General features: G+C 42.4%; 1 protein-coding gene across 5 annotated transcripts in view; it reads right to left on the bottom strand.

The window, feature by feature from the left end:
* Nucleotides 1–24042, bottom strand: part of PTPN3 (protein tyrosine phosphatase non-receptor type 3) — a 723876-nt gene that overhangs the window by 78868 nt on the left and 620966 nt on the right. For 4 of the 5 annotated variants that reach the window (XM_029589859.1, XM_029589860.1, XM_029589862.1 and 1 more), the window contains 2 exons: nucleotides 23040–23186; nucleotides 7564–7692 (listed from right to left, as the gene is read on the bottom strand). In XM_029589859.1, the coding sequence (XP_029445719.1) occupies nucleotides 7564–7692; nucleotides 23040–23186 (276 nt within the window). Of the gene's footprint in view, nucleotides 1–427; nucleotides 580–7563; nucleotides 7693–23039; nucleotides 23187–24042 lie in introns of all 5 variants that reach the window. The other variant, XR_003854628.1, reaches the window with a different exon arrangement.

Here is a 24042-nt window from a genome sequence, read left to right on the forward strand (position 1 = left end):
GTACGAAGCCTGGGAGAGTAAAAAAGTGTAGTCCCACCTCCTAGTGAACAACTCTCTACAAAAATCTTTGAGATTATGTAATTGCATAATATTCAGAAATGTATCTGGGATGACCACATGAGCTGCAGAAGGATTAGATCTACCTAGTTCAGAGTTGACAAATATTCAATCTACTTCCCATACTTACTGCAGAAGAATTACATTTTTGCCGCCTATCGAGAAAGGAGGCAAAAAATTATTTGTGGTTACCATTCGGACTGTATACATTAATCAGGAGCTAGGAACCAAATAATTTCCCCTAAATAATAACAAAACAATTTTTGGGGTCCCGATATGACCCAGTGATAGTCAGAGTCAACACTCAGTGAATTAATATGCACACTCCTCTGCATTTTGAACTGAAGGAGGGATGTATAACTGTACCAACCCAATCTTTGGCAAGCTTCTTATGCTCAATTTTAGTCCTCCAGAAATGCTATCTGGACCTTGAGTTTCTTTAGAAATTGCAGAATCCTGGTTCTCTTAATGAAATGGAGATACTGCTAACATTCAGAGTAATGATTTTCAAGTCAGAAGAAGCTATAATAAAAAATAAATGACAACAATCATAGCACAGTCAAAGACATAAAAAAGGAAATACTCCACATTTACCAAGGCAGAAGCCCCCATTATATAGGAGATCACATAGAAAAGAATCTGTAATGTCTAGTTTTAAAATTTAACTGCCAAGACTCAAAACCCCATAATCAACCTTCCCAAAACCAACTGTCTGAAACCAAGTGACAACATCACAACCCAACCCCTCCCCATACGCACTATGCAATACAAGCCACCCTTCACATCTTCCACAGACACAACCCTCACACAGCCTCCCAACCAACGTGGCTATACTGCAAGAAACTAACAAAGATTTGCTGCTTTAAGTGGGCTCCCCCACCAGGCTCACAGAATGCACAGAAAAGTCCCCTAGTTACAATTCAAAAAAGAAAATTAAAAAGTCCAAAAAGGTAATCCAAAAAGAAAATTGCTGGGATCCACGAGCACTCTCACCAAATGGATGTATCACTTTGGCTCCCCCACTATTAGCAGGAATGAAGCAAATCTAGAAAATCTAATGCCACTAAAAAAGATGAAATCCTCCAATTGACAATCAGAGTAAATAAAGCATGTCCAGAAATCAGGAACTCCAGTCCACAAAAAAATAAAAGCAGACAAAGAGAAGGTACATTATTCAAATTGGCGCAGATAGCCTTTGCCCTTACTATGTCATGGGGCTATCGGCGCCATTTTGAATACCGGCAGCCGACAGCCCGAGTGCAGGAGATCGCTCCAGGACCCCCACTGGACCACCAGGGACTTTTGGCAAGTCTTGGGGGGGGGGGGAGCAGAGGGTGGGGGTTTATTCGTTAGTGATACGTTGTATTCGTGGGGGTTCGCCATACGTTTCGTGACCCCCACAAATACAACGAATATGGCATATAAGTTGCGGATTGCCAATACATTGCAAACGAATGCACACCCTTAATATTTATATCTGAGACCAAATTTGTGGATGGATGGAAGGGGGGGACTGTAGCTATGTTTGCTCACCTCTGGTCTAAGGTATGCTCTACTACTTAATTATTTAGGAAAATTGTGAAATTTATTTTGGAGATCCTTTAACTTGAGGCTGTCAGGCTCCAGTACACATGATGAACCTCTCAAGGGTTTGGGGAGCTAAAGAACATGAGGGAGTCACTTAGCCTGTTGGCCGGTTTTGAAAAAATCCCCCGGGCTGATATTTTCTTGCAATCTACCCTTGCTTCTGTCACTTCCTTTCTATCATCTGTGTTGCTGCTCTTCTTTCCCCACCATCTTTGTGTATCTCGCCCCTCTCCCTTGTGTTTATTTCACTCTCCTCCCTCCCTGTATATTTTTCACATGGGTTTCTTCTCTTTCCCAACCTTGTGCATGTCTGCTCATCTCTTCCTCCCTCCTCTCTGTTCAGCCCTCCCTTTGTCTCTCTGCTCTTTTTCTCTGTCTCTCTTTTCTATTATCTTACTACCCCCCTCAGGGCTTTCCACCAACTCCACAAATGTAGGCTCTTCCCATGCAGCACCTTCTGTTGCTCAAAAACTTTGGTGGAGCTGAGAAACCAAAATTACTGCTGGAGTAATGGGGTCACCCTCCCCCCTCCTTAAGAAAGAGAACATTTCTCTCTCTATTAAGAGGAAATGTATTCCCCCCTCATTTTGTGCCCTGCTTTTGATCCTCTAATCTTCCTGAGCAAATTGTGCCCTCTCTAAAGGAAACTCATTATCATATTGTAATAAATCATTCTCTTTATCGAGAGAGAGAGAGAGAGAGAGAGAGAGAGAGAGAGCCCTATTTGCACTCTACCAAGTCTCTTATCTCACCTTTCAATTCAGTCCTCAGCCCTGCAGAGGACTGAAGGAAACGTAACGGGTTAGAATTTATGCTCAAGAAGCCAGAAGAGCTGGCAGGATAAACATCCGTGAAATCTTTCTATTATTGCAAAGGAAAAATAATCAAAAGAATGTGGCTCAAGTGGTTTGCCTGATCAAACTAGCTTTAGACTAGGAAGCACTAGGATGAATGCAAATTGAACAGAAAGATCCGATACCGTCAGTCTGCATGCAAGTCATAGTTTTAGAAAAGATTTTATTGTTTCTATCAAATGCGGTTTATGGGGAAAAACCCCCCCAAATACAATGATGTCACAGGCAGGGAATAGTGTTGGAAAGGTACACAAACTCAAAAAAATAGGTTGTGATGAGGAAGCAGCTGGCAGCCAGAGAAAGGGGGCTAGCAGAGCTCCCTAGGCCCTGCCAGCCAAAGACAAAGTGGAGTCAGTGGCCAAGAAGGGGTGGGGCTATGGCTGAGGAGTGGGAGGAAGACAGTTTGGGAGGAGAGCGGAAGGAGCATGATGGAGTGGGGAGGATGTGAGAGAGTACATGGAGTAAAGAGTACATCACATATACCATTCCCCCACATCCACCGTGACACTCCTTCTCTCCAATGTCCACTCCTCCTTCATCAGAGCATTTGGAACACACATGCCTGGAACAACTAACATGCACATGCAGGTCATAACTAACTTGCCATGCAATTCTATACCTTTTTTTCATCTTGTTCATCACAAAATGAAAATATCTCTCTCACAAGTATACATAAGAAAAAGAAGACATACAATACCCGAACCTGATAATTTTATTTTTTTCTTTTGTGTTACTGCACAAAGATCTGTAGAACTTTCTGTACTGGATATAAAAGGGAAGGATTTTCAATAGATAGCTTAAAAGAAGGAACTTGTATAATCAATGATTGGTAGCTTTGGGTACTATGAAGAGGATATACAATCCCCAGATTGGGAAGAGGCATAAAAGTCTGATTACTGTGGAGCTGATAGTCTCAGGAGTACAAGGAAGACTTTACGATTTTAGAACTCAAATGGAGAGGTTTCTCTGATCTTTGCCAGTAAGTTCCCATGGTTTTCCCGATAGAAGGAAGGTCGATGTAAATCCTGATACAGAGTCCTATAAACAGGAAGGGACTTCTAAGAAACAAAGAGGCCGATGCAATATCAGTGCATAGAAAGTAGGCATTCAGTGCTGAGATCTGCTTTCCTAATGCGTGCCCCAACTACCTCTTCTGGGTACCTGATGTCATATTTAAATGACCTGCTGCATTTAAAAGGACACATTAGCATGTCCTTGGCATCAGGCGCGTAGGAGACATAGCTGGGTGTCAAGCAGCTGACCTGATTTAAGCTCCCTCCTCCCAAGGTCTGGCCAGACACTTAATATTAATGTATTCACTTATTCACTTATTGCTGATTGGTCCGTTCATTGTCACATGTCAGTGAAAGGACCAGTCACCTTTCAGGAGGTCCCTGGAAGAGGTGCCTGGCCAGGAGGGAGAAGATTTGAGTCTGGCAAGGACGGTTTTATGGTAAGGACTTTGATTCCTGAATTCAGATACTGGATCCCCAGGTCTGACCCAGACCACTTGGTCCATCAGGCCAGACCTTGAATGTGGTCAGACCATTTTTTTTTTTTTTTTTAGAATTTTGTTTGATCTTTCTCCTTTTTCTGTTCCTCTAACTTAATATTGCCATGATATTAAGTCAGAGGAAGTACAGAAAAGCAGTATTTTCTGCTTTTCTGTACACTTTTTGGGCTCCTCTAAAATTAACGCCTACTCAGGGCACGGTACTGTATTGGCCTGAAGGAGTCTACCCTGCAGTATAATAGATTATCAGCCACATAATATATATGACTCATTGTCCATCTTCAAAATATATGGAGCCACTCTCCTGCAATCACAAAAATGTAGACTTGGGCAGAAGAAATATGAGCTTGCCCTGCTATATCACCACCACAAAAATATAAAGACTAAGGGATACTCCATAAAGTTAGTAAGTAGCACATTAAAAACAAAATCAGAAAAAAATATTTTTCACTTAATGTACAATTAAGCTCTGAAATTCATTGCCGGAGGATGTGGTTAAGCCAATTAGTATAGCTGGGTTTAAAAAAAAAGGTTTGGGCAAGTTCCTGGAGAAGTCCGTAAACTGTTATTAACCAAGTAGGGAATAGCTACTACTAATCACTGCATGATAGCAGCATGTGATCTATTTATTGTTTGGGATCTTGCCAGTATGGCAACTCTTATATTATGTTCAAGGACAAGCAGCCAAAAATGCTTGCTTATGCTGCAAGCACCACACTGCCTTATTTTAATATGGTCAAAACAACTTACGTGATCCTACTCCAAAGGAAGCATATGAGAAGAAAGGGAAAAAATCAATTAAAAGGAAATTGAGATAATGAACTTTATAAGTTAGGGAAGGCTGATATGCATGCAGAATAAAAATTAAATGCCCCAATTCCATTTGCACACTATGCCTTGCTCTTACTGACTTAGCAACACCGAAATGCAATGAGGAACAATTACCACATCTGCTTTTTTCATCTGCGTCTATACACAGTACCTCATACAGCACATTATCCATTTGGGAAAGTGGCAAAGTAGAGGAGGGGTGAGTCACTGATAAAGGAGAATAAGTGGTGAAAGGCCATTTGAACAGGAGATGAAAAGCATCATCGGGCTCATCTATACAGGATGGCGCAGCCTAGGCTCTTTGTTTTCTATAGCAGCTCAGAGATTTTGTAGCAAAAACTAGAAAACTGAGTTTTCTTGTGCCTGCCATCACTCTGCAGCAAATCTGCATACAGTTCAAACTGTTTATTATACACAAAAGGATTGCTCTTTTCAAAACCTAAAAAATACATTTCTAACCATGTTTCTGGACAATTTCATGTATTTTAATACTTTTCTCCATTTCAATACTTTCTCCATCTGTTTTTCCATTTTTCTCACCTTTGCCCTTACTTTACTACTGAACTCTTGCTGCAACCTGTTCCTCCCCCTGCCACATATCTCTGCTTTCTTAGGTTATCCTTTTCTAATTTCCTTTCTCCATCTCTCCCTTCTTCCCGTCATTTCATATTTCATTTGTCCCATGGCTTCACCCACAGCACAGCAGCCTACTTTTACCGGTCTTCCTCCCATTTCTGGCACAGTATGTCTGTGTTAGTTTGAACTATATGGTGGGTATGGAGTTGCCACCTCACCCAGGTCAACCTGGATAGGCTGCTCCAGTCCCGTTTTTGCCCAGTTGCACGCATGGCGATGGAGACATTTTTATTTATTTATTAATTAAAGGAAAATCAGAACAACTTCATGCATGCAACAAAGCTAATCCAGAACTGGATCAGCTTCCTTAGTCTTGACCTGGGTGAGATAATGAACTTTATAAGTGGGGTGGAGAGGAGGCTCCGGGTCCAAGCACTAGTGGTAGGAATTAGCAGGAGGCAGCTGGTATCAGGCCAAGGCAGTGCTGGTGGCAGAAAGCAGAAGCAGAGTCACATCTCATCATATTCACTATCCCATGGGCCAGTACAGAAGAAGCTGTGCTAAATTTGTTTAATTTTCTTTTTGTTATTTAAAGGAGTTGATGTTGAAGCAGGGGCTGCTGAGAGCGAGGCTTGCCACGGACTAAAAAACTGGAGGCTGTAACTTGCTTAACTAAACTATTTCTTTCTACGGTGAAATTTCCTTGATTGACCTAACAGAAGGAAACACTTCAAAGGCACAATCAATTTCTTTGAGTGACCAGAAAGTAAGATCAGGGGAGAGAGAGCTAGATGCAGCGGATTTGGATTTCAGCAAGGCCTTTGACAGGGTTCTGCATAGGCAAGTAATAAGCAAAGAGAGTTCTAGGTATGGGTGGAGACAAATCTGGGCTGGCTGAATATTGTTGCCATATCAGGCTAGCACATTAAGAAAATTCCATTGCTCTACCCTTCTATTATCACTTTTCTAATAGAACCAAAACATTTCAGAACAAACTAAAAACATGTCCAACATTAAACAACGTGCATAAATGCCTGCTGTGACATTTCATCTAGACTTCAAAGTCTCAAATGGTGCATTAAGCAAATATTTGTATAAACACAACTAAGAAAGCAAACTTAAGACATTCCAACACATGGGAATTTAGATATTCCTTTTTAAATTGACATTTTGTGATCACATTCATTAGTCAATGTATATCTGTCCATAATGGAATGCCCATATTTCACATTGTACATACTTATTTTAATGTTCAAGTTTTAAACTGCATTTTATCAATTGCAGGATATACCGTATATTTATAAGAACTGGGTGGAAAGCTGTTAAAATATAAAATGCATTTCCATGCTTTGTTTACATGCTAAACATTTTCACTCAGATTCCCATTTCCTCAAAACCAAGCAACTGAACGTGGAAAAATGGCAAAACTGTAAGCCTCTCTCAGAGTAAGGCAAAATAAAACATCTGCACGTGAAGATCCAAAACAAACAGTAGTAAAGAATGGGAACAATCAGAGAGAATAAGAACCATAATCATAGGCATCAGCTCTGTGGGCGCGGTAGGTGCTCAAACATCCTTAATTCTGAGCAAACGCCTTCACTGTGACCAGGGAAAGGTAATGTGGTCGATTTTAGGGCCCCCCCCGATCATTTAAAAAAGTTGATGTCTATGGCCATAATTCTCTTATGGGGCCACTTTTACATCCTTGTGCGTTTTCAGAATTATTTCCTTCCAGTGTCTCTGACAGCTGAACATGCAAGACCAGCTAGCAGATATGCACTCAAATACCACTGTTTGCTTTGACACATTTTCTGCATCTTTCATTAAAAAAAAAAAAAAAGGCATTCAGTAATAAGAATGATGTAACTCAGCTATAAATTAATCTTCGATGTAAAATTTTACTTAACACACAACCAGCCTCTCCAGTCTTCCATAAAATGGCTACCTGATGTTCCCTCCCTGTCACTTCAATCTGATAATTTTATAAATGCAATACAAGTCACTCCTATGTGTGCAGTAAAACAAATTTTATTTCCTGCCTCACACAGACCATTAGATCATTAAGTATTATATGTTTGCCTCATACCAAGTTGTAGATTATTGCTTACTCATACAGAAATATAAATAAAGAATACAAGTACCTACCTCGATATTTGTAACCAACATTTCTCTAAAAACATAGGCAAGGGTGCAGTCTTCTGATTGACATTTGATGCGGAAATTACCATACTCCATTACATCTGGTGGATCAGGCCAATATTGATGACATTTGGTCTAAAATAAAAATAAAAAACACACATCTATTTATATGGTTTTCTTGGATTTCAGCAAAGCATTTGCTACAGTCCCACATAGAAGGCTCATGAATAAATTTAGCTGGCTGGGAATGGGTCCCAAGGCAGTAAACTGGATAAGAAATTGGTTGACTGATAGATGACAGCAGTAAATAGAATAGACTCGGAGGAGAAAAGTGTGCCTCAGGAATCGGTCCGGAGTCAGTTCTGTTCCATATCTTCATTAGCGAAACTGTGGAGGGGTTAGAAGGAAAGGGTGATATATTTTTGCAGATGATGCTAAGATCTGCAAATGGGTACAAAGAATGAGAAGTGATCTAAGAAAGCTTGAGGAATGGTTGGAAATTTGGCAATGAAGATTCAGAGTCCAAACTGGATTCATGAATTGGGGTACAGAAATTCAAAGGAGCTGTACGTAATTTTATTTTAGGGGGGTGGGGGGGGGGGTGGGTGGAGGACATACTAATGTGCATGGGCAAGGAAAGAGACCTTGGGGTGATATGATAATCTGAAGGAACCAAAACAGTCTAAAAAGGTAGTGACTAGGGCCAGAGAAATGCCAGACTGCACAGAGGCATGTCCAGCAGAAAAAGGAGGTGAAAATGTCCCTGAACAGATCACTGGTGAGATCTCAGCTAGAGTACTGTGTTTAGTTTTGGAGGCTGTATCTCAAAAAAGTGTAGAGGTAGGATAGAAGCAGTACAGAAAGAGGCAATCAAAATGTTGGAGATTCTGCCCCAAAGGACATATGCACATACCCTACAAGAGGACAGAAATAGGGATTATGATAGAGATATTTAAATATCTGAATGTAATTAATAATGCACAAAACACACTTTTTTTTTAATAGGAAAAGAAGTTGTACATCTAGCAGTCGTAATATGAAATACCAAGTGGAAGGATGCAAACAAATTTAGGAAAGTCAAGTTACTGGTATCCTTGGTTCTCTGATGGACAGCAAGATGTCAGTCCTCACATACAGATGCATCATTAGATGGAGTCCAGCACACAATTTGATTTCAAAGCTTCTAGAAGCTTTGATCATTCCCTACGCGACATACACAGCCCTACTTAACTCCCTGCCTTCCAGGCAGGGTCCCTCAGTCCATGATAAAGCTGTAATTTGAATCAAACTACCACAAAAAAAAAAAAAAAACAAGAAAGAGACAGATAAGAGGTTGACCTGATACCATCTCAAACTTTTTCTCTTTTATTAGAGGCAAACTGTAGCTTGGGAGTCCCCACGTATGAGGCCTGCCTTTGGAGAACGTGAAGCTACTTATCTGTAACACTGGTTCTGCGATGGACAGCAGGTCGGAGGGACTTTCTAAGAACAGACATCTAAAGCCAATAGAACAAGAAAACAAGCCTGCAGGGCCCTGCAATAAACAACAACAACAACAAAAAACAGCTCCTGAATCTGAAAGGACTAGAGAAGAGTGAGCGACCCGCTAGGATGATTCAGCCTCAGAGGATGATACCGCGGTAGAAACAGAGGAAGGGGAAGGGTCCAACCGTGAGGAGTAACTACATTCTATATTGGAAAAATTTGTGGAGCAAATCTCATGGAAGTTAGATAAGCAAATGGGCATAATTATGGATAAGTTGCAGAACTGGTTAAAACGGCACAAGAGAATACTGGCCGAATTGAAGAGGCCGAGACGCGCATAACAGAGCTCGAGTTATCGGCAACTTCTGCTAGTGCCAAGCTGGAAAAGCTAGAATGCAATATTACCTCAGTCCATGATAAACTTGATGATTTGGAGAACAGATCCAGATGCTGCAACATTCAGATTATCGGGCTGCCTGAGCGCATGTGCTTTCTTTACTATGTGGCTTCCAGAGCTGCTTCAAATCCCTGGTAAAAATGGGTCTATTAATATTGATAGGGTGCATTAGTGCTGGTACCAGTTCTTGTACAGGGCACGCGACCAAGAGGAGTTCTGGTTAAGCTCCATTATTTCCAGGATAAGCAAAAACTCGTGACTGCAGCTAGAGAAATGAAAGACATTATGTACAAGGGAACCAGTTCATGCTTTTCCTTTATTTTGTTGGCCGAACTCCAACATAAGAGGCAAAAAGCCTTTGCAGCCATGAAAAGGGAAATGCAAAAATGTGTTCTCAAATATGCACTGCAATATCCCATAAAACTGTGGGTGTCTGATCAGGGTAAATATATGACTTTCAATACTGTAAAGCCGGCTGAATTGTGGTTTCAAAAATGGTGGTCCCATAAAGACAACAATGGTACAATGGCATCCTAAATGAAGTTGGCAAGAAAGGAGTTAACTTTTGGCAGGAAAGCAGTGATAATGCATCATTTAGCTTCTTGTTACGGGAGTTCATTGAGTGTGCAGTGTGAGTTCACCTCTATTACTTAACCTGGCAGAGTATTTTTAATTTTTCATAACTCTTTTTGTCCTTTTGGTCTATCCTACTTCGGTTGTTGGAGCAAGTGTAAATGTCTTTGGGGCCACATTTTGGCATGTGTATGAGAGGCTATATTCTGATTTCACCCAACCCTCCATGTCCAGCTGGGTTGCCAGTCAGCTATTTGTACAGCAGTGTTGGTGGCCTTTGGATGTTCTTCCCTGATGGCATTCAGAGGCGATCAAAATCCTGAGCAGCAGCAGATTGACTGTGGGACATGGAGGCAAACTTGCTTTACAAATTCACCTGTGTTTAGTCATGTTGTTCTACTGCAAAGAAGGCTGAGAGCGGTGGCTGCGTTCATCTCCGTGGTTGTTATACGTGTGTGCTGAAATTCAGTGACTGGTGTAACCCAGAAACTCAGTCCACTCAGGCTGAATTCGAACTCTAGCAATGATTTGCTGAACCCTAGGATGACTTTATTAAAATTAGGTGGGGATTTTTAGCTTGCTTCTGTTTGTTTTCTCCTTCCCTTTTTCGGTAATCCCTCCTGTGTATCTTTGCTATTTTGTTTTGGAGGCACACTATTGTTTAAATTGGGAGGGTAAAGGGGTATTCTGGTCCTTGAATGAGGGAATTGAGAGTGCTGTTCATCTGAGGTGGGGGAGCAGCAGGGTGGTTTTGAGTAGGACTAAGGAAGGGTTGGGTAATAAGTGGTATACAGGTATTTGATCCCTGGAATTTAAGGGTGAGGGTGGTAACAGAGTTGCTGGGTTCACTCCTTGATCCCAAAGGTGTTCCCATTTGGGGGCAATGGACCTGGGATGTTTAGGGGGCAGTTGCGTTTGGTTGAGACAGAGTCTGTTCTTGGGCTAGGGATAGTTGGAGGATTAGAGGGGAGTTATATTGGGGGGGGGGGTCATTGTTAGAGTTGGGAATTGGGAGAAAATGTGGCACACATATGGGTTGTTGTATATGCAGATGCATTCATGTTCAAACTTTCAGGATTAAGTTTTCTCCTCTTGGCACAGGATTTTATATTATTTGGGCTCTGTTGACCCATTTATGCATTTCCACTTATCACAAATGCATTTGAGATTACAAGATTTGAAACCTACTAATATGCTATTGATGGAAAATGATAACGTTGATTAAGAGGTATATCATCGCCCATTAAGAGGAAACATATTCAACAATTTGCCAAGCGAGCCAAAGTTCAGATTTTAATGTAAGAAACACACCTTACCAAAAAGGAACATGAGAAGTTGAAGGTGGGATGGGTGGGGGCAATCTATCATGAATCTTACAATTCAAGAAGTAGAGGGGACTGCATTTTGATAGCAAAAACCCTTCCTTTTCAGGTACACAGGTTCTTCTTAGATCCCAAGGATAAATATATCATACTTGATTGTTCCTTATATAATGTTGCATTCACCCTTGTTAATGTACACAGTCCTAATTCGAAACACAGGGATTTCTATAAAAGGTTGACGGACCAAACTGTATTGTTTGGTTATGAGAATATATGTGAAGGTGGGGACTGGAATATATGCCCTGACCCTGGACTAGATAAAACATCTCAGGCCAAAGTGGGTAGTGTGGGTCTGGGTGGGGTGACAGATATAATGGAGACAATGGGTCTGATAGACATATGGAGGAGACACCATAAGGATGAATGATACTACACTTTTTATTCACCTTGACATAATATGTAATGTATAGTAGAACTGACTACTTCATGGGTAGTCCAAATTTTTTTTCGAGCATTAAGGAAAGTGCAATTTTGACATGCGCAATATTGAACCAGCACCCTGTTCAGATCCTGATAGATTAGTGCCTCCCAGTCCCTGCCCTTTCACTTGGAAGTTAAATACTTCGCTGCTGAGAATTTCCCGGCCTTGATGAAGGATGCACAAGTCACATTCAGAGGGTGCATTGGATAGAGGCAGAAAAGTTGACAGATAAGATAGTTGCATTGGAGAGACCTCATAAAAAGGATTGTTCTACTCGAAATTGTTGGAGAAAGCTAAAAAAAAAGCTCAGCACTTTGGAAATTGGTAACATTGGCCGCACACAGATATTCTAAACTTCAATTTTACGAGCATGGAGATAAGCCCAGTTCACTGTTGGCTAGGATGGTGAGGTGTAGAGCTGGTCAGTCCCATACTGTGGAGCTCACGACACAAGTAGGTGGTTGGATGGCTGATACCAAGCAAATTTAGAGTATTTTTGTGTGCTACTTCTCTTATCTCTATGCAGCTCCTTCACCAGTGGATGATAAGGTGACTGATGATTTTTTGTTGGGTTTGGGGCTACCGTGATTACACGATGCACAAATAGCGGTGTTAAACTCACCTATTTCTATGATGGAAATTCAAGATGCCACTAAGCAGCTTCCTAGTGGTAAATGTCCCAGCCCAGATGGATTCCATGAGGAGCTATATATAATTTTTTTGAGGGAATTAGAACCTTTGTTATTTACCTTCTTTCATAGGGCAGGAGAGGGTGGTTCTGGGTTGGGTATGCTGGCTGATGCAGTTATAACCCTTATTTATAAAGGCAGGAAAGATGCTGGCGAGTACGAGATCCATGAGCACTGTGCAACACTGCAGCAGTTCTCCACTTTCAGGAGGTACCAGAGGCTGGGATAGAGGAGGCGCTCTTTCCAACCGAGGAAGTGCTTGTGAGGCAGTGCCCCTTAGAGTTCCTCTATTTACCTGTGCAGGACCAGTCTGGTCCACCTTAAATTCCTTAAGGAGAATATGTTCTATGGGCAGGATCCTGCAGAGCAGGTCATAACCAAAGACTGGGAATAAGAGCTGGGATCAAGGTGGGGATAACCAGACCAAGCTCAGGTCTCCCGGAGGAAGGCAGCTCCTGTAATGTAACTCTGTCCAAACATTGAGCTGAGACGAAGCTGTACTGTGAGTACTAAGAGAAGCAGTACTGAAATGTAAGTAAAGAGAGTACACTGTTCTGAAGGGAAGTCAGTCTACTGTGTACATATCTGAAGCTGTAATAAAAATATACTGTTTTCAGCAAGGCTGGAATCAGACTAATTCATCTCCAGGCTTGTGGGAATCACCACTCATTCCCACAGTGCTACCCTCCATCCCCATCACAACAGGCCCCAGGTGCCCGTCTGAGGTAGCAGCAGGCACCTAAGCCACAGCCAACATCCCAGTCAACTCCCAGGATGGGGTTTTAATTGGATTACTGAGAGCTTAGCTTGCACCTCAGTACCTATGCTTACCACCTTCCGGTGAAAGGCACTATTTGACACTAACATCACAGCGTCTGACTGCAAAGAGGCATTGAAGTTTGTTCCAAATGCAGTTCCAGCAAAGAGATTGAAAAGGTTTCCAACACGCTAAGATGACAGTGGAAATTCACTGATGATTATGCTGCATTTAGCAAGCTGTTAAATTAACAACAGTTGGAAGTCTTGAGACACTGATTGACAAAGTGACATATAATCAACAATAACAGATCGAGTCCTTTTCACTAAATACAGTCCATGGTATCCACGCAAGAATAGTTATGAACAATATTTTTCCCTGAGGAAGCCTGGATGGCAAAACAGAGGCCTTTGTAGGGACAGAGAGAATACAGGATATAGCAGAAGTAGAACAGAGACCATAGAAACATCATTGGAACAACAGTCCTGTGAAACAATTACAGAGTATCCTTTCTCGTGGACTGAGATTCAACTATATTCCCTTCTTAATGAAGGTATCTTCCATGTGACTCATTTGCAATTCACAAAGTATCTTTATTGAAGTCCAGCTCTATTGAAAGTGTGTCATTGTTTAATTACAAGCAAATTGTATATATTTTGACAATGTTTTATGTTGATATCTACACATGTTATAAATGCATAACAATATAAAAAGTTTAGAAGCGGTGTGAATGAGGAATGATTGACTAGGGCAATTGATAAATATGTATGTATGTTATTGTGCCAATTTTATTTTTTGAAATATTTTTTGAATAGTTTTGATATTCTTTGCCATTGTATAATAAAACTTGCAACATTAATCATCTTTCAAATCATTTAAAACATTAGTGGTGTTACCCTATTTTAGGGTTCTCTGATGGATTATAGATATCTATATCTATCTATATATCTATATATGAGGCATCACACACTGGTTTCCAACTGGTTAGTACAGTGAGATAGCATTAGTGAACTCTTGGTAACATGCCTGCTAATCTTAGGGGCATTCTTAGAAAAAAACAAAAACCCCTTCTCATTTCCATGTCTGAGGTACTGCAGCATTTTCCGTGGAACTTTACAGTACTTGGAGTTGACTTTTGAAATTCTACCGAGATACAAAATTTGAATGAGTCAAAACAGCTAAGAAATGCATATAAACCTTTATTTCCCTAATTAAAAATGAAGAAAAATAAGTCATTTTAATTAAAGCTAATCTGAATTATTTATTTTCTGAGTAGGAAAATCTGTCTCCAAGCAACAGTCTTGCTAGATTACATGTGCAGTACTACAACCTGACTCCAAAACAGCTTACATGCACTCCTGTGAAGGATTGTAATAAATGGCTGAAGTAGGCCCACCTGAATACTTGCAAGATTAAAATCTCTTCAATAATTACTTTGGTATTAGTCTGTATTCTTGCCCAATCAAAGATCTTTAATAAAATTATTTTGTAAAGCCGGAGTCTAAGACCTCAAGAGATATGCCTTGCTTAACATTCGCTGAGACACAATGTTATTTTTTTAAATGGAACAAAGATAAGATTTGAAGACGCTCTCCAGATATTTCGAACCCCACATCTAGAATAAATGCAATAGAAATAAATGAGGTTTTGTATTTATTTTCACTTTTCTTCAGTAAAGAAGAGCTGGTCATTTGTGAATATGAATAATACTTGCACACAATCAAGCAGGAATGGAGGAATAGCCTAGTAGTTACAGCAATGGGTGGAGAACTAAGGAAGCCAGGGTTCAAAATACTGCTTCTCCCACTTATGCTCCTTGTGAACTCTGGCAAGTTATTTTATCATCCATTGCCCCAGGTATCAACTTAGGTTGAATGACCTCTGGGGGAGGGAAATACCTATTATACCTGAAATGTTAACTCACTTAGATTTGGAAAAAGGCAAGTAATTCAACCTAAAATCCAAATCCAAGCAGTGAGGATCAAAAATGACACTAAATTATTCACTGTTAAAACAGCAATGGATTGTGAGGATCTGCAGAAGAGCCTTGTGAAACTAGGAGACTGTACAGCTATGGCAGATGAAATTTAATGCGGAAAAGTGCAAAGTGATGCACATAGGGAAAAATTATTCCAACTAAGGCACCCAATGCTGGGTTCTGTACTGGAAGTCACTACCTAGGGTAAAGGACTTCGGAGTCCTTGTAGACAGTTCATTGAAATATGAGGAATGATCTGAAAAGGAATAGAGATTACAACAAAAAATATCATATTGCCTCTGTATCGAGCTATGGTGAGAGTGTACCTAGAGTGTAATGTGCAGTTCTGGTCACCCCATCTCAAAAAAGGCATAGCAAAACTAGAAGAGAGATAGCTGAGAGGGGATATATGACAGTTTATAAAATCATGAGTAGGATGGAACAGGTGAATAAAGGATGGTTATTTACTCTTTCATATAATACTAAAAGAAGGCTTTTACAAGCTCAATGTTATAAAAAAGCTCAAGCCCCTCCTCCACACACACGATCTCAGAACCGTCATCATCCAATCCACCCTATCATCCAAGCTGGATTACTGCAATTCCTTGTACCTTGGCCTTCCCTACTCCACCATCAAACCCGTCCAAATACTACAGAATGCCACTGCAAGGATAATCATGAATGCACGCAAATCGGACCACATAACCCCCATCCTCAAAGACCTCCACTGGCTCCCCATCCCATCATGCATCCTATTCAAAACTCTCACTATCATATACAAATCCATCCAAATAAATAATTCCTCTTGGCTCAGCGAACCGTTCCGATCCACAGAATCCACCCACCCCACTAGAGCAAATCTCAAAGGCACCCTACAAGTCCCACCCCTCAAGAAGGCCCGACTCACAGCAGCAAGGGACCGTGCTCTCTCAATTGCTGGCCCAAATCACTGGAATGCCCTACCCACAAACCTCCGCCTGGAGCCTTGCCATACTAAATTCATGAAAATGCTAAAGACTTGGCTCTTCCACCAGGCATTTCCAGACTAACTCCACGAAGTTTCTCACCCTCATAAGAAATTGCCATGCTGGGTCAGACCAAGGGTCCATCAAGCCCAGCATCCTGTTTCCAACAGATGCCAAACCAGGCCACAAGAACCTGGCAATTATCCAAACACTAAGAAGATCCCATTCTACTGATGCAATTAATAGTAGTAGCTGTTCCCTAAGTAAACTTGATTAATAGCCGTTAATGGACTTCTCCTCCAAGAACTTATCCAAACCTTTTTTGAACCCAGCTACACTAACTGCAATAACCACATCCTCTGGCAACAAATTCCAGAGCTTTATTGTGCGATGAGTGAAAAAGAATTTTCTCCGATTAGTCTTTCTCCGATTAGTCTCTTCTCCTGCTTCTCTGTTATCTTTGACTTGCTCCAAGTAATTTGCATCATGTAAATATGTTGCCTGTCGAGTTGTTACTTCTCTAGTTCAATTTTCAGGCTCCCCCTAGAGCCTCCTGCCCTCGAGTTTCTACTGTTGTCCCTCTCCCACCCCTGTTCATTGTATTTTCCACCTACTGTTGAGATGTAAACCGATATGATGTGCATTATAATGTCAGTATAGAAAAGCTGTTAAATAAATAAATAAATAAATAAAACAAGGGACAATGCATGAAACTAACAAGCAACAAATGTAAAACAAATCGTAAAAAGTACTTTTTTACTCAATGCACAAACTGTGGAATCTGTTGCTAGAGATAGGGGTCAAAGTGACTAGTATAGCAGGGTTTAAAAGAGATTTTAACAATTTCCTGGAAGAAAAGTGCATAAAACTAAAGAAAGCTATTGCTATACTTGGGAATACGCACAGGAAAAAGTTCTAGTTTATGAGATCTGCTAGGCATTTCCAACCCAGATGGCCACTATCAGAGACAGGATGCTGGCTTGATGGACCTTAGTCTGAACCAACAAGGTATTTCTTATGTTCCAAAGCCATATCTCGACTGCCATTCTTGATTGTTTAATAAGGACCTCAAAGTCTGCTGCACCCAACATCCTAATCTGCTTCTTTTTAAGAAAAATAATAACAACCTATTAACTGCACTTTCAGAATAAATATGTAGTTACTTTTCATGTTGTGTGCAGTGATTGAGGAACTCAATCATATGTACTCTGTGAGCATAAAATACTTTTACTTCTACGCAAATGCTCTAGAAAAGCAATAATGTAATAATGCATTTTTAGCCTAGCTTCCTACGGATAATTGGCCCTATAAAATCAAGTACGTGCAGCTCTCTGTCTCTTTTCCCTCCCCCTCAATAACTTTTGAACCATTCAGTTTCACCAGATTTATGCCATAGACAGCAAGGTATTCTTTGACCTTTGATTCACACTTTCATGCATTTGATGTCCTTGCTTCTTTTTATTTAATATAGGAGTAGCGGGCTGTGAACCAGGAAAGCCAGGGTTCAATCTCACTGTTGCTCTTTGTGGCCTTGTGCAAGTCACCTTACCCTCCAATTATAAGATACAAACTTAGAACTAGATTCATTAAATTGCTATAAATAGCGAAAATAGCTCTTGCATAAAAAAAGGGTGTGGTTAGGAAAATTTCCAGCCTGCCTCATCGCATAGGTAAATAATGCACGGAGCATTGTGTCACACGTCTCAGCACATGCTGCGTCATTTTACGCGGCTAGCATAAATTATTGCATGGTGCTTTTTTTTTTTTTAGTTTACATATACAGGCTTCCTGTATATATAAACAGGGTGTGTCAGGTGTATGGAGAGAGGAGGTAGGAGGGTGCTGTTGGTGGCTAGTTGGAGGTTCATTAGAATGATACTGAGTGAGTTGACTTGTTTTCTGTTACCATCTGTTTCCCTTTGCTTTGGTCTTTTGTTGGAGTGAAAGTTTGTTAGTACAGTCTGTCTGTCTGTCTTTTGGTGTTGAGGAGTGGTGGTGGTGGTGGAGTGTGGAGGAGTGTATCTGGAGGCGTGAGGAGTGTGTGAGGAGTATTGGTATTTGTAATGAGGAGAATGAAGTGTGAGATCTGGGGAGAGAGGAGAGAAGAGAAGTGAGGAGGAGAGGAGGCGGGAGGACAAGGGCAGGAGAAAGAGGAGTAGGATTAGGGACAGGAAAAGAAAGGCAGGAGAGAAGGGTAGGAAGGCGAGGACAGAGGGAGAAGGACAGCAGGCTAAGAATAAAAAGAGAGGGCAGAGGACAGGGGGAGGAAGGGGGGGATAGAGGAGTGGGAGGAGAATGAGGAAAGGGAGGACACCTCTCCGGAAGCAGCACCCCCTTTTGGCAGCCAGGCAGCAGGATGCCCTCGTCTCAGGGCTATCAAGTTCAGTGGCCAGGAGAACGAGATGGTCATTGCAGGGGTCCTGCAGCATTATGCCATGCTCTTCGGCAACTGTGCGGCCAAGACCTCGAAGGCAGCCAAGGGCCAGATCTGGTGCTGTTATGCCTGTCGCTTGCAGATGGCTGTGACCTCTCATGATCATCTCTTTTTTCCCTGCTCCATCAAGTCTAGGAAGAATGGCGGTGTCTGCCAGCTTATGCCGACCTCTCCGGCGTTCCTGGGATAGTGTGAGCACTGCAGGTCACCATCTTGGACCCAGAGTTACCTAAGGTGCGGGTGCACGGGCCTTATTTGAATATGTCATAGTGGGAACATCGGGGGCGTCCCCACCCAATGACGTCCACCCACTAGTGTATTTAAGCAAACTAGCCCTTGCCTTCATCAAGTTAGCAAGGAGTTCAGTCTTGCTGTACTCGGCTCATTCAAGGACTTCCTGTTCCTGTTACAGCCTTGGCAATTGGATGGTCTTACCCACTCCTCGGGGGCTCCCCTGCATTCTCAGCTATCTGCTCCTCGGAGGGCCTTCCTGCCTGTCTGCTGCTGGATCTGCTTCTCAGATCTTACCCTGCTCCAGGAACCATCAATTGTGAGTACTACACTGAGGACCCTACACGGCGTACCCCGATCCACGGGCCACTACCGCCTTTCTTCAGTGAGAGCATTTCATCCTACAGAATTCCTGCTCACCATTTGCCCAGAACCACTTCTGGGTTTGGCATCGCTACCAACATCAACTTGTACAGACTTCCTCGGCGTACCCCGCTCCAAGGGCCACTACCGATCATCTCCACTGTGTCTGATTCTGGGTAATTCCCATTGCCCAGGACTGTACTTCCATATTGCTAATACTGTGGACATTACTTTTTTTTTCCATACAATAAAGTCTCTTCCTTTAGCTGTGTGCCATGCCATGCCACAGGGAGGAGCTCTGTGAGCCTCACCATCAGCAGGCATTGTCTCCATGGCGTGATTTTATAGGTTATCAGGTTTTATTTTAAGCAAAATAAATACTGATTTTACTATGTTTTTTGCCTACTAGTTCCTTTCTCCTGGTTTAATCGAAACTAGTGCTGCGATCCTAGCATCATGTGCCTTCATTTGCAAACACATGGCAATTCTTTGATTTTAGTAGGACCACCACACCTGCTCTTTCCAGTCTGGTAATTTCAGCAATTGACTTGAGGTTGGGAGCCCGGCTCCCTTCCAGAACCCTATAGCATAGGCTCTAAAATCTGTCCATCAGGTATTGCCCTTGTTGATGACAATGATTCTCTCCCCCCTAACCCCAAATGACCCACATACAGAAGACCTGATCTAGGAATGGAAATTGGTTATGTAGGAAAAAAAAAAGTATGGGAAAAAGTTTTGACTTCAGCATTAGAACCCAAGTTGTGATCACAAATTTGAGACAGTCAATATCTTCATCTGTCATACAAACATTATCATTCATGCTGCACAAGGCAATTTGGACACCAAATAAAGTTGCTAAGTTTATGCAGCAAGTGAACAGTAAGTGCTGGTTTTGCTCAAACAAAATTAGAACATTACTTCATTTGCTGAATTATTACTCCAATTTGAAGGTCTATTGGCACAAAGAAGCTCACGTACTAATTTGCCAAATGTTTTGCAAGAGGAGCTGTGTGTGAAAACATGCAAAAACGGCAACATTTCAGGGTTTTTGCATGTTTTTCCTGCATATAGCTCCTCATGTGAAAAAACTTTCACAATTTTTGACAACTCTCCCTAGTAAACATTTGAGCATAGTCTTCTACAAGCAAGTTTTTTAAATTCATAAATAATGAGCTGCTGCATTACAAAACATGCAAACAGATTTGTAAATCACCCAAGTCCGGATTAACAAGGCTGTTTACCGACCAAAGTTGGAACCCCTACACATTTCTGCTCTAATAATTCTCTTCACCCTCTCCTATTAAATCTACTGCCGACACTCCCATTTCTATCCTTCCCCATACTATTTCACTAAAATTCTCCATCATCATATTTCCAAAAGAGGCTCCCTAAGGGGCCAACCCTCTTAGGTTCACCTCTTCAGTGAGCTTCAGCAGTGGCTTGTCTGTGCTGGTTAAACACTCCTGCTGATGACATGTAAGAAGTAGGTGGTCTTAAATATGTCACGTCAACTCGAGAGGGCGGGGCAATAGAGTCCGAGGTTCAGCATCCTCTCTTCTCAGCCCGCTGGACTTACAAGGCAGTTGGTAGCCCCCACACACTTTCCTAAGAGTAAGCAGCTTGATATACAGTCTGCAGCAACTCATCTCCACTAGTTAAATACTCCTGTTTATTATGTGCAGGAGGTAGCCGGGTATTAGATACACCGCATTGAGTCCATGGGGCATGGCAATGGAGTCCAATAAGGCAGCTGGTAGCCCCCACACATTTCCCCAAGAGTAAGCAGCTTGAGATACTTCCCTCCCCCCACCTACTGCTTAGAAGATACAGCGGCAGGAACATGGCCTAAAACAGCCACCGTGCCCGCCAAAACCATGGCATTAGAGGACTCTTCCTGAGCCTCCTCAGTTAATGATCAGGCCTGGAGAACCTCCACACACACCCCCCCCCCCCCCAGGCCAGGGGAGCACTGGATCTGCTAGCCACAGCTGAAATACACTCCCCCAAGAACTTCCCTGGCTATGACACAGGCCAAACAAAGGAGGCCCACTGCGGACATGGCTCTCCTGCAGCCGCAAGCCTCACAGCGATGGCCACAACTCTTTTTCCATCGCAGTTGGCCACCCCACCCCAGGTTCAATTTGTGGGAAAAGAAGCCTGAGAAAATGCTCCCAAAGCCCAGAGCTTCACCTCTGAACAGGAGCCTGCTGACTAAAAATAGCTCCACAGTACTGCTGCACAAGCAGTCCTCTTTTTTCCCTTCAGCCTAAACCTGAAACAGGAGAGGTGGAAGGGAGGAGGATTGGGAGGGGGGGGGGGGGAAGGGGGGAAGCAGAGAATGCTCTTACTCATAGATCCAAGAAAGGAACTCTTACTCAACAGCCTTTTATTTTATTTATTTATTTTGAGAGAGAGATATCCCCCCCTCCAGGATTGACCATAGCCCCTCTGGAACTGCAAGCCCCTGGCACAACTGGTGCATCATCAGCCTGGCCCAAAACAGCTTCAGTGCCTTCTCAAGAATCCTGCTGCACCAGTAGAGCCCACCATCTGCTGGAAGCAAAGAATACTGGGTTCTCACTGTACTGCACCACCTACACATAGTGGTGATGATGTCACAGGAGAAATCAGTAGGCTCTGCCTGTTGGTGGGGGAACATACTCACCCTATTTGGACTGAACTGGTGTAGCAGGATGAAATGGAAAGCCTGGTTGCTTTTTAATTTCTATTCTAACACAGGAAGTAAATATATAATTTACTTATTATGCTAAGACAAAATGAAATCGGGGGACAAAAATTGTACATTACTACAATCTGAACACACAATCCATGACCAATTGATCTCAATCAATTTCCAAGAGGAAGCATGTGACTAACCTCAAAGAGCAAAGGTCAAGGCTTTGTAACATATCTTAAGACACAACATATTGTAGCGGTATGTTGTAGCAAAGTGACATCAGCCACATGCCACATATGATAAATGCCAATGAGTACACCAATAATTACCGGTAGTTTTCAAAGACGTGGTGGCCTTATTCACTGCTTAGCTACATAATTACTCAAAGATAAATTTTGATATAGTCCTACCCCATAAACCCATCCTGCTAAGAAAACATGACATGCAGAATCTTTGTCCTCATAAAAGGCTGAATTTTAAAAGCCCGGTGCATGCCGAAACGGGCAGATACGCAGATGGATGGGATGCGTGCGCACCGCGGGGATTTTAAAACTCCCGCAGCCATGTGCATATCTGCCCGTATGCACAGAAGAAAGGGTTTTGGAAAAAGGAGCAGGCGGGAGGCAGGGTATGGGCGAGGCATGGGCAGGCTGGGACAGCACCCTTAGACACTGTCCCCCTGAAGCATACGCCGGAAGCCGACTGGACCACACAAGTTGCTGCTGCTCTGGACTGCGAGTAAGTACAAAAACAAAAAAAATGTAGGGTAGTTAGCGGGGTTTTAGGAGTTGGGGTTAGTAGGGGAAAAGGGAGGCAGGTTAGGTAGGGGATTTAGGAAGTTCCCTTTATTGGAGCGGACTGGGAGGGAACCGGGGAAAAGGCCGTTGCCGCACAGGTTGTAAAATCGCCCCCCCTCCACTTATGCACGTAATTCAGCAACTGTGTGCGTGGATAGCGGATTTTATAACATGCACGTGTCAACACTTGCATGTTATAAAATTGGCGCATCCATGTGCACACGCCGGGAACCATGCGCACATGGACGCCGACACACAGGTGTTAAAATCTACCTTTGCAGTACTATAGCATAGAACTGTAAACTCCATTAGAGACTTAACATCGACACTCACCCGTCCTCGCTCTGTGAGGGTTGTTAGCATGATGATCAGTGATAAACCATGTTCCCAGACTAGCTGCCAGAAGTGGGCACAGGTATGCGGAAGTGGACCTTGAGTGGCAATATATTTGTTTATAATGCCAGCAAAAGGAATTTCCATCTAAAAGGAGAAAGACAGATGGTAAAGTTTACTATTGTCACCATTCATTTCTAATCCAGATCAGTTTGGTTTTGTGGTCACACACTAATTTCAGACAATTCGTACATTGCCCATTGGGTTGGCCAGCTTTCAAACGCTATCTTAAGAGACATTCTGTAAAATGCAAGAAAGAGAAATTTGTCATAAAGCCCCACTGAAATGTATTGGCTGACTGAACTTTAATTTTACAAGGCACAAACACAAATAAAAATGTCTTTATATGGGGCGCGCGGCTTAGTGCGGCTTTGTGTCGGATTTGAGAGGATTTTGAATGGTTCTGCTCTATCTTCATAACTGTAAGTAACCCTCTTATTACTCCATCTCCCCCAATAAGGAGTCAAGAACAGATTGTACTTTACGTGGGAGTTTGCCAGGTTCTGAGTTGTTTTGCCTGTTTAAATTATGCCTCATTCTGTAAGAAAAAGAAGAGCCAAGGAGAGAATTGAGCCTGCCACTATCCCTGGCACTTCTATAAAAGGACCTATGGACACCCACGTGCAACGTACATTAAGATCGGAAGTGGCGCAGGTGGAGGGGCCCCTTGAATTTATTTCTGAGGTCTCTCCATCGGACCTGTCAACATCTTTATCCCCGATCCAAAGGGAACCACCTGTAAATCCGGCCACATCCAGAGCCCATGGGCCTTGGAGGGAGGGCCCACCTGCGGAAGTCGCAGAGTTAGGGTCTCCACTAGCAGGCCCAAAGCCCTTGGATTTGTCTGAGATGGAAAGTCCGGTGGAAGTCCGTCCAGGACAGACCACCTCACTGAATTTGGTACAAGGAAGTCCCCACCAGGTTCCAACAAAGATCGACAACT

Source organism: Rhinatrema bivittatum, chromosome 2 (assembly GCF_901001135.1).
Source record: "Rhinatrema bivittatum chromosome 2, aRhiBiv1.1, whole genome shotgun sequence".
Taxonomy (NCBI): domain Eukaryota; kingdom Metazoa; phylum Chordata; class Amphibia; order Gymnophiona; family Rhinatrematidae; genus Rhinatrema; species Rhinatrema bivittatum.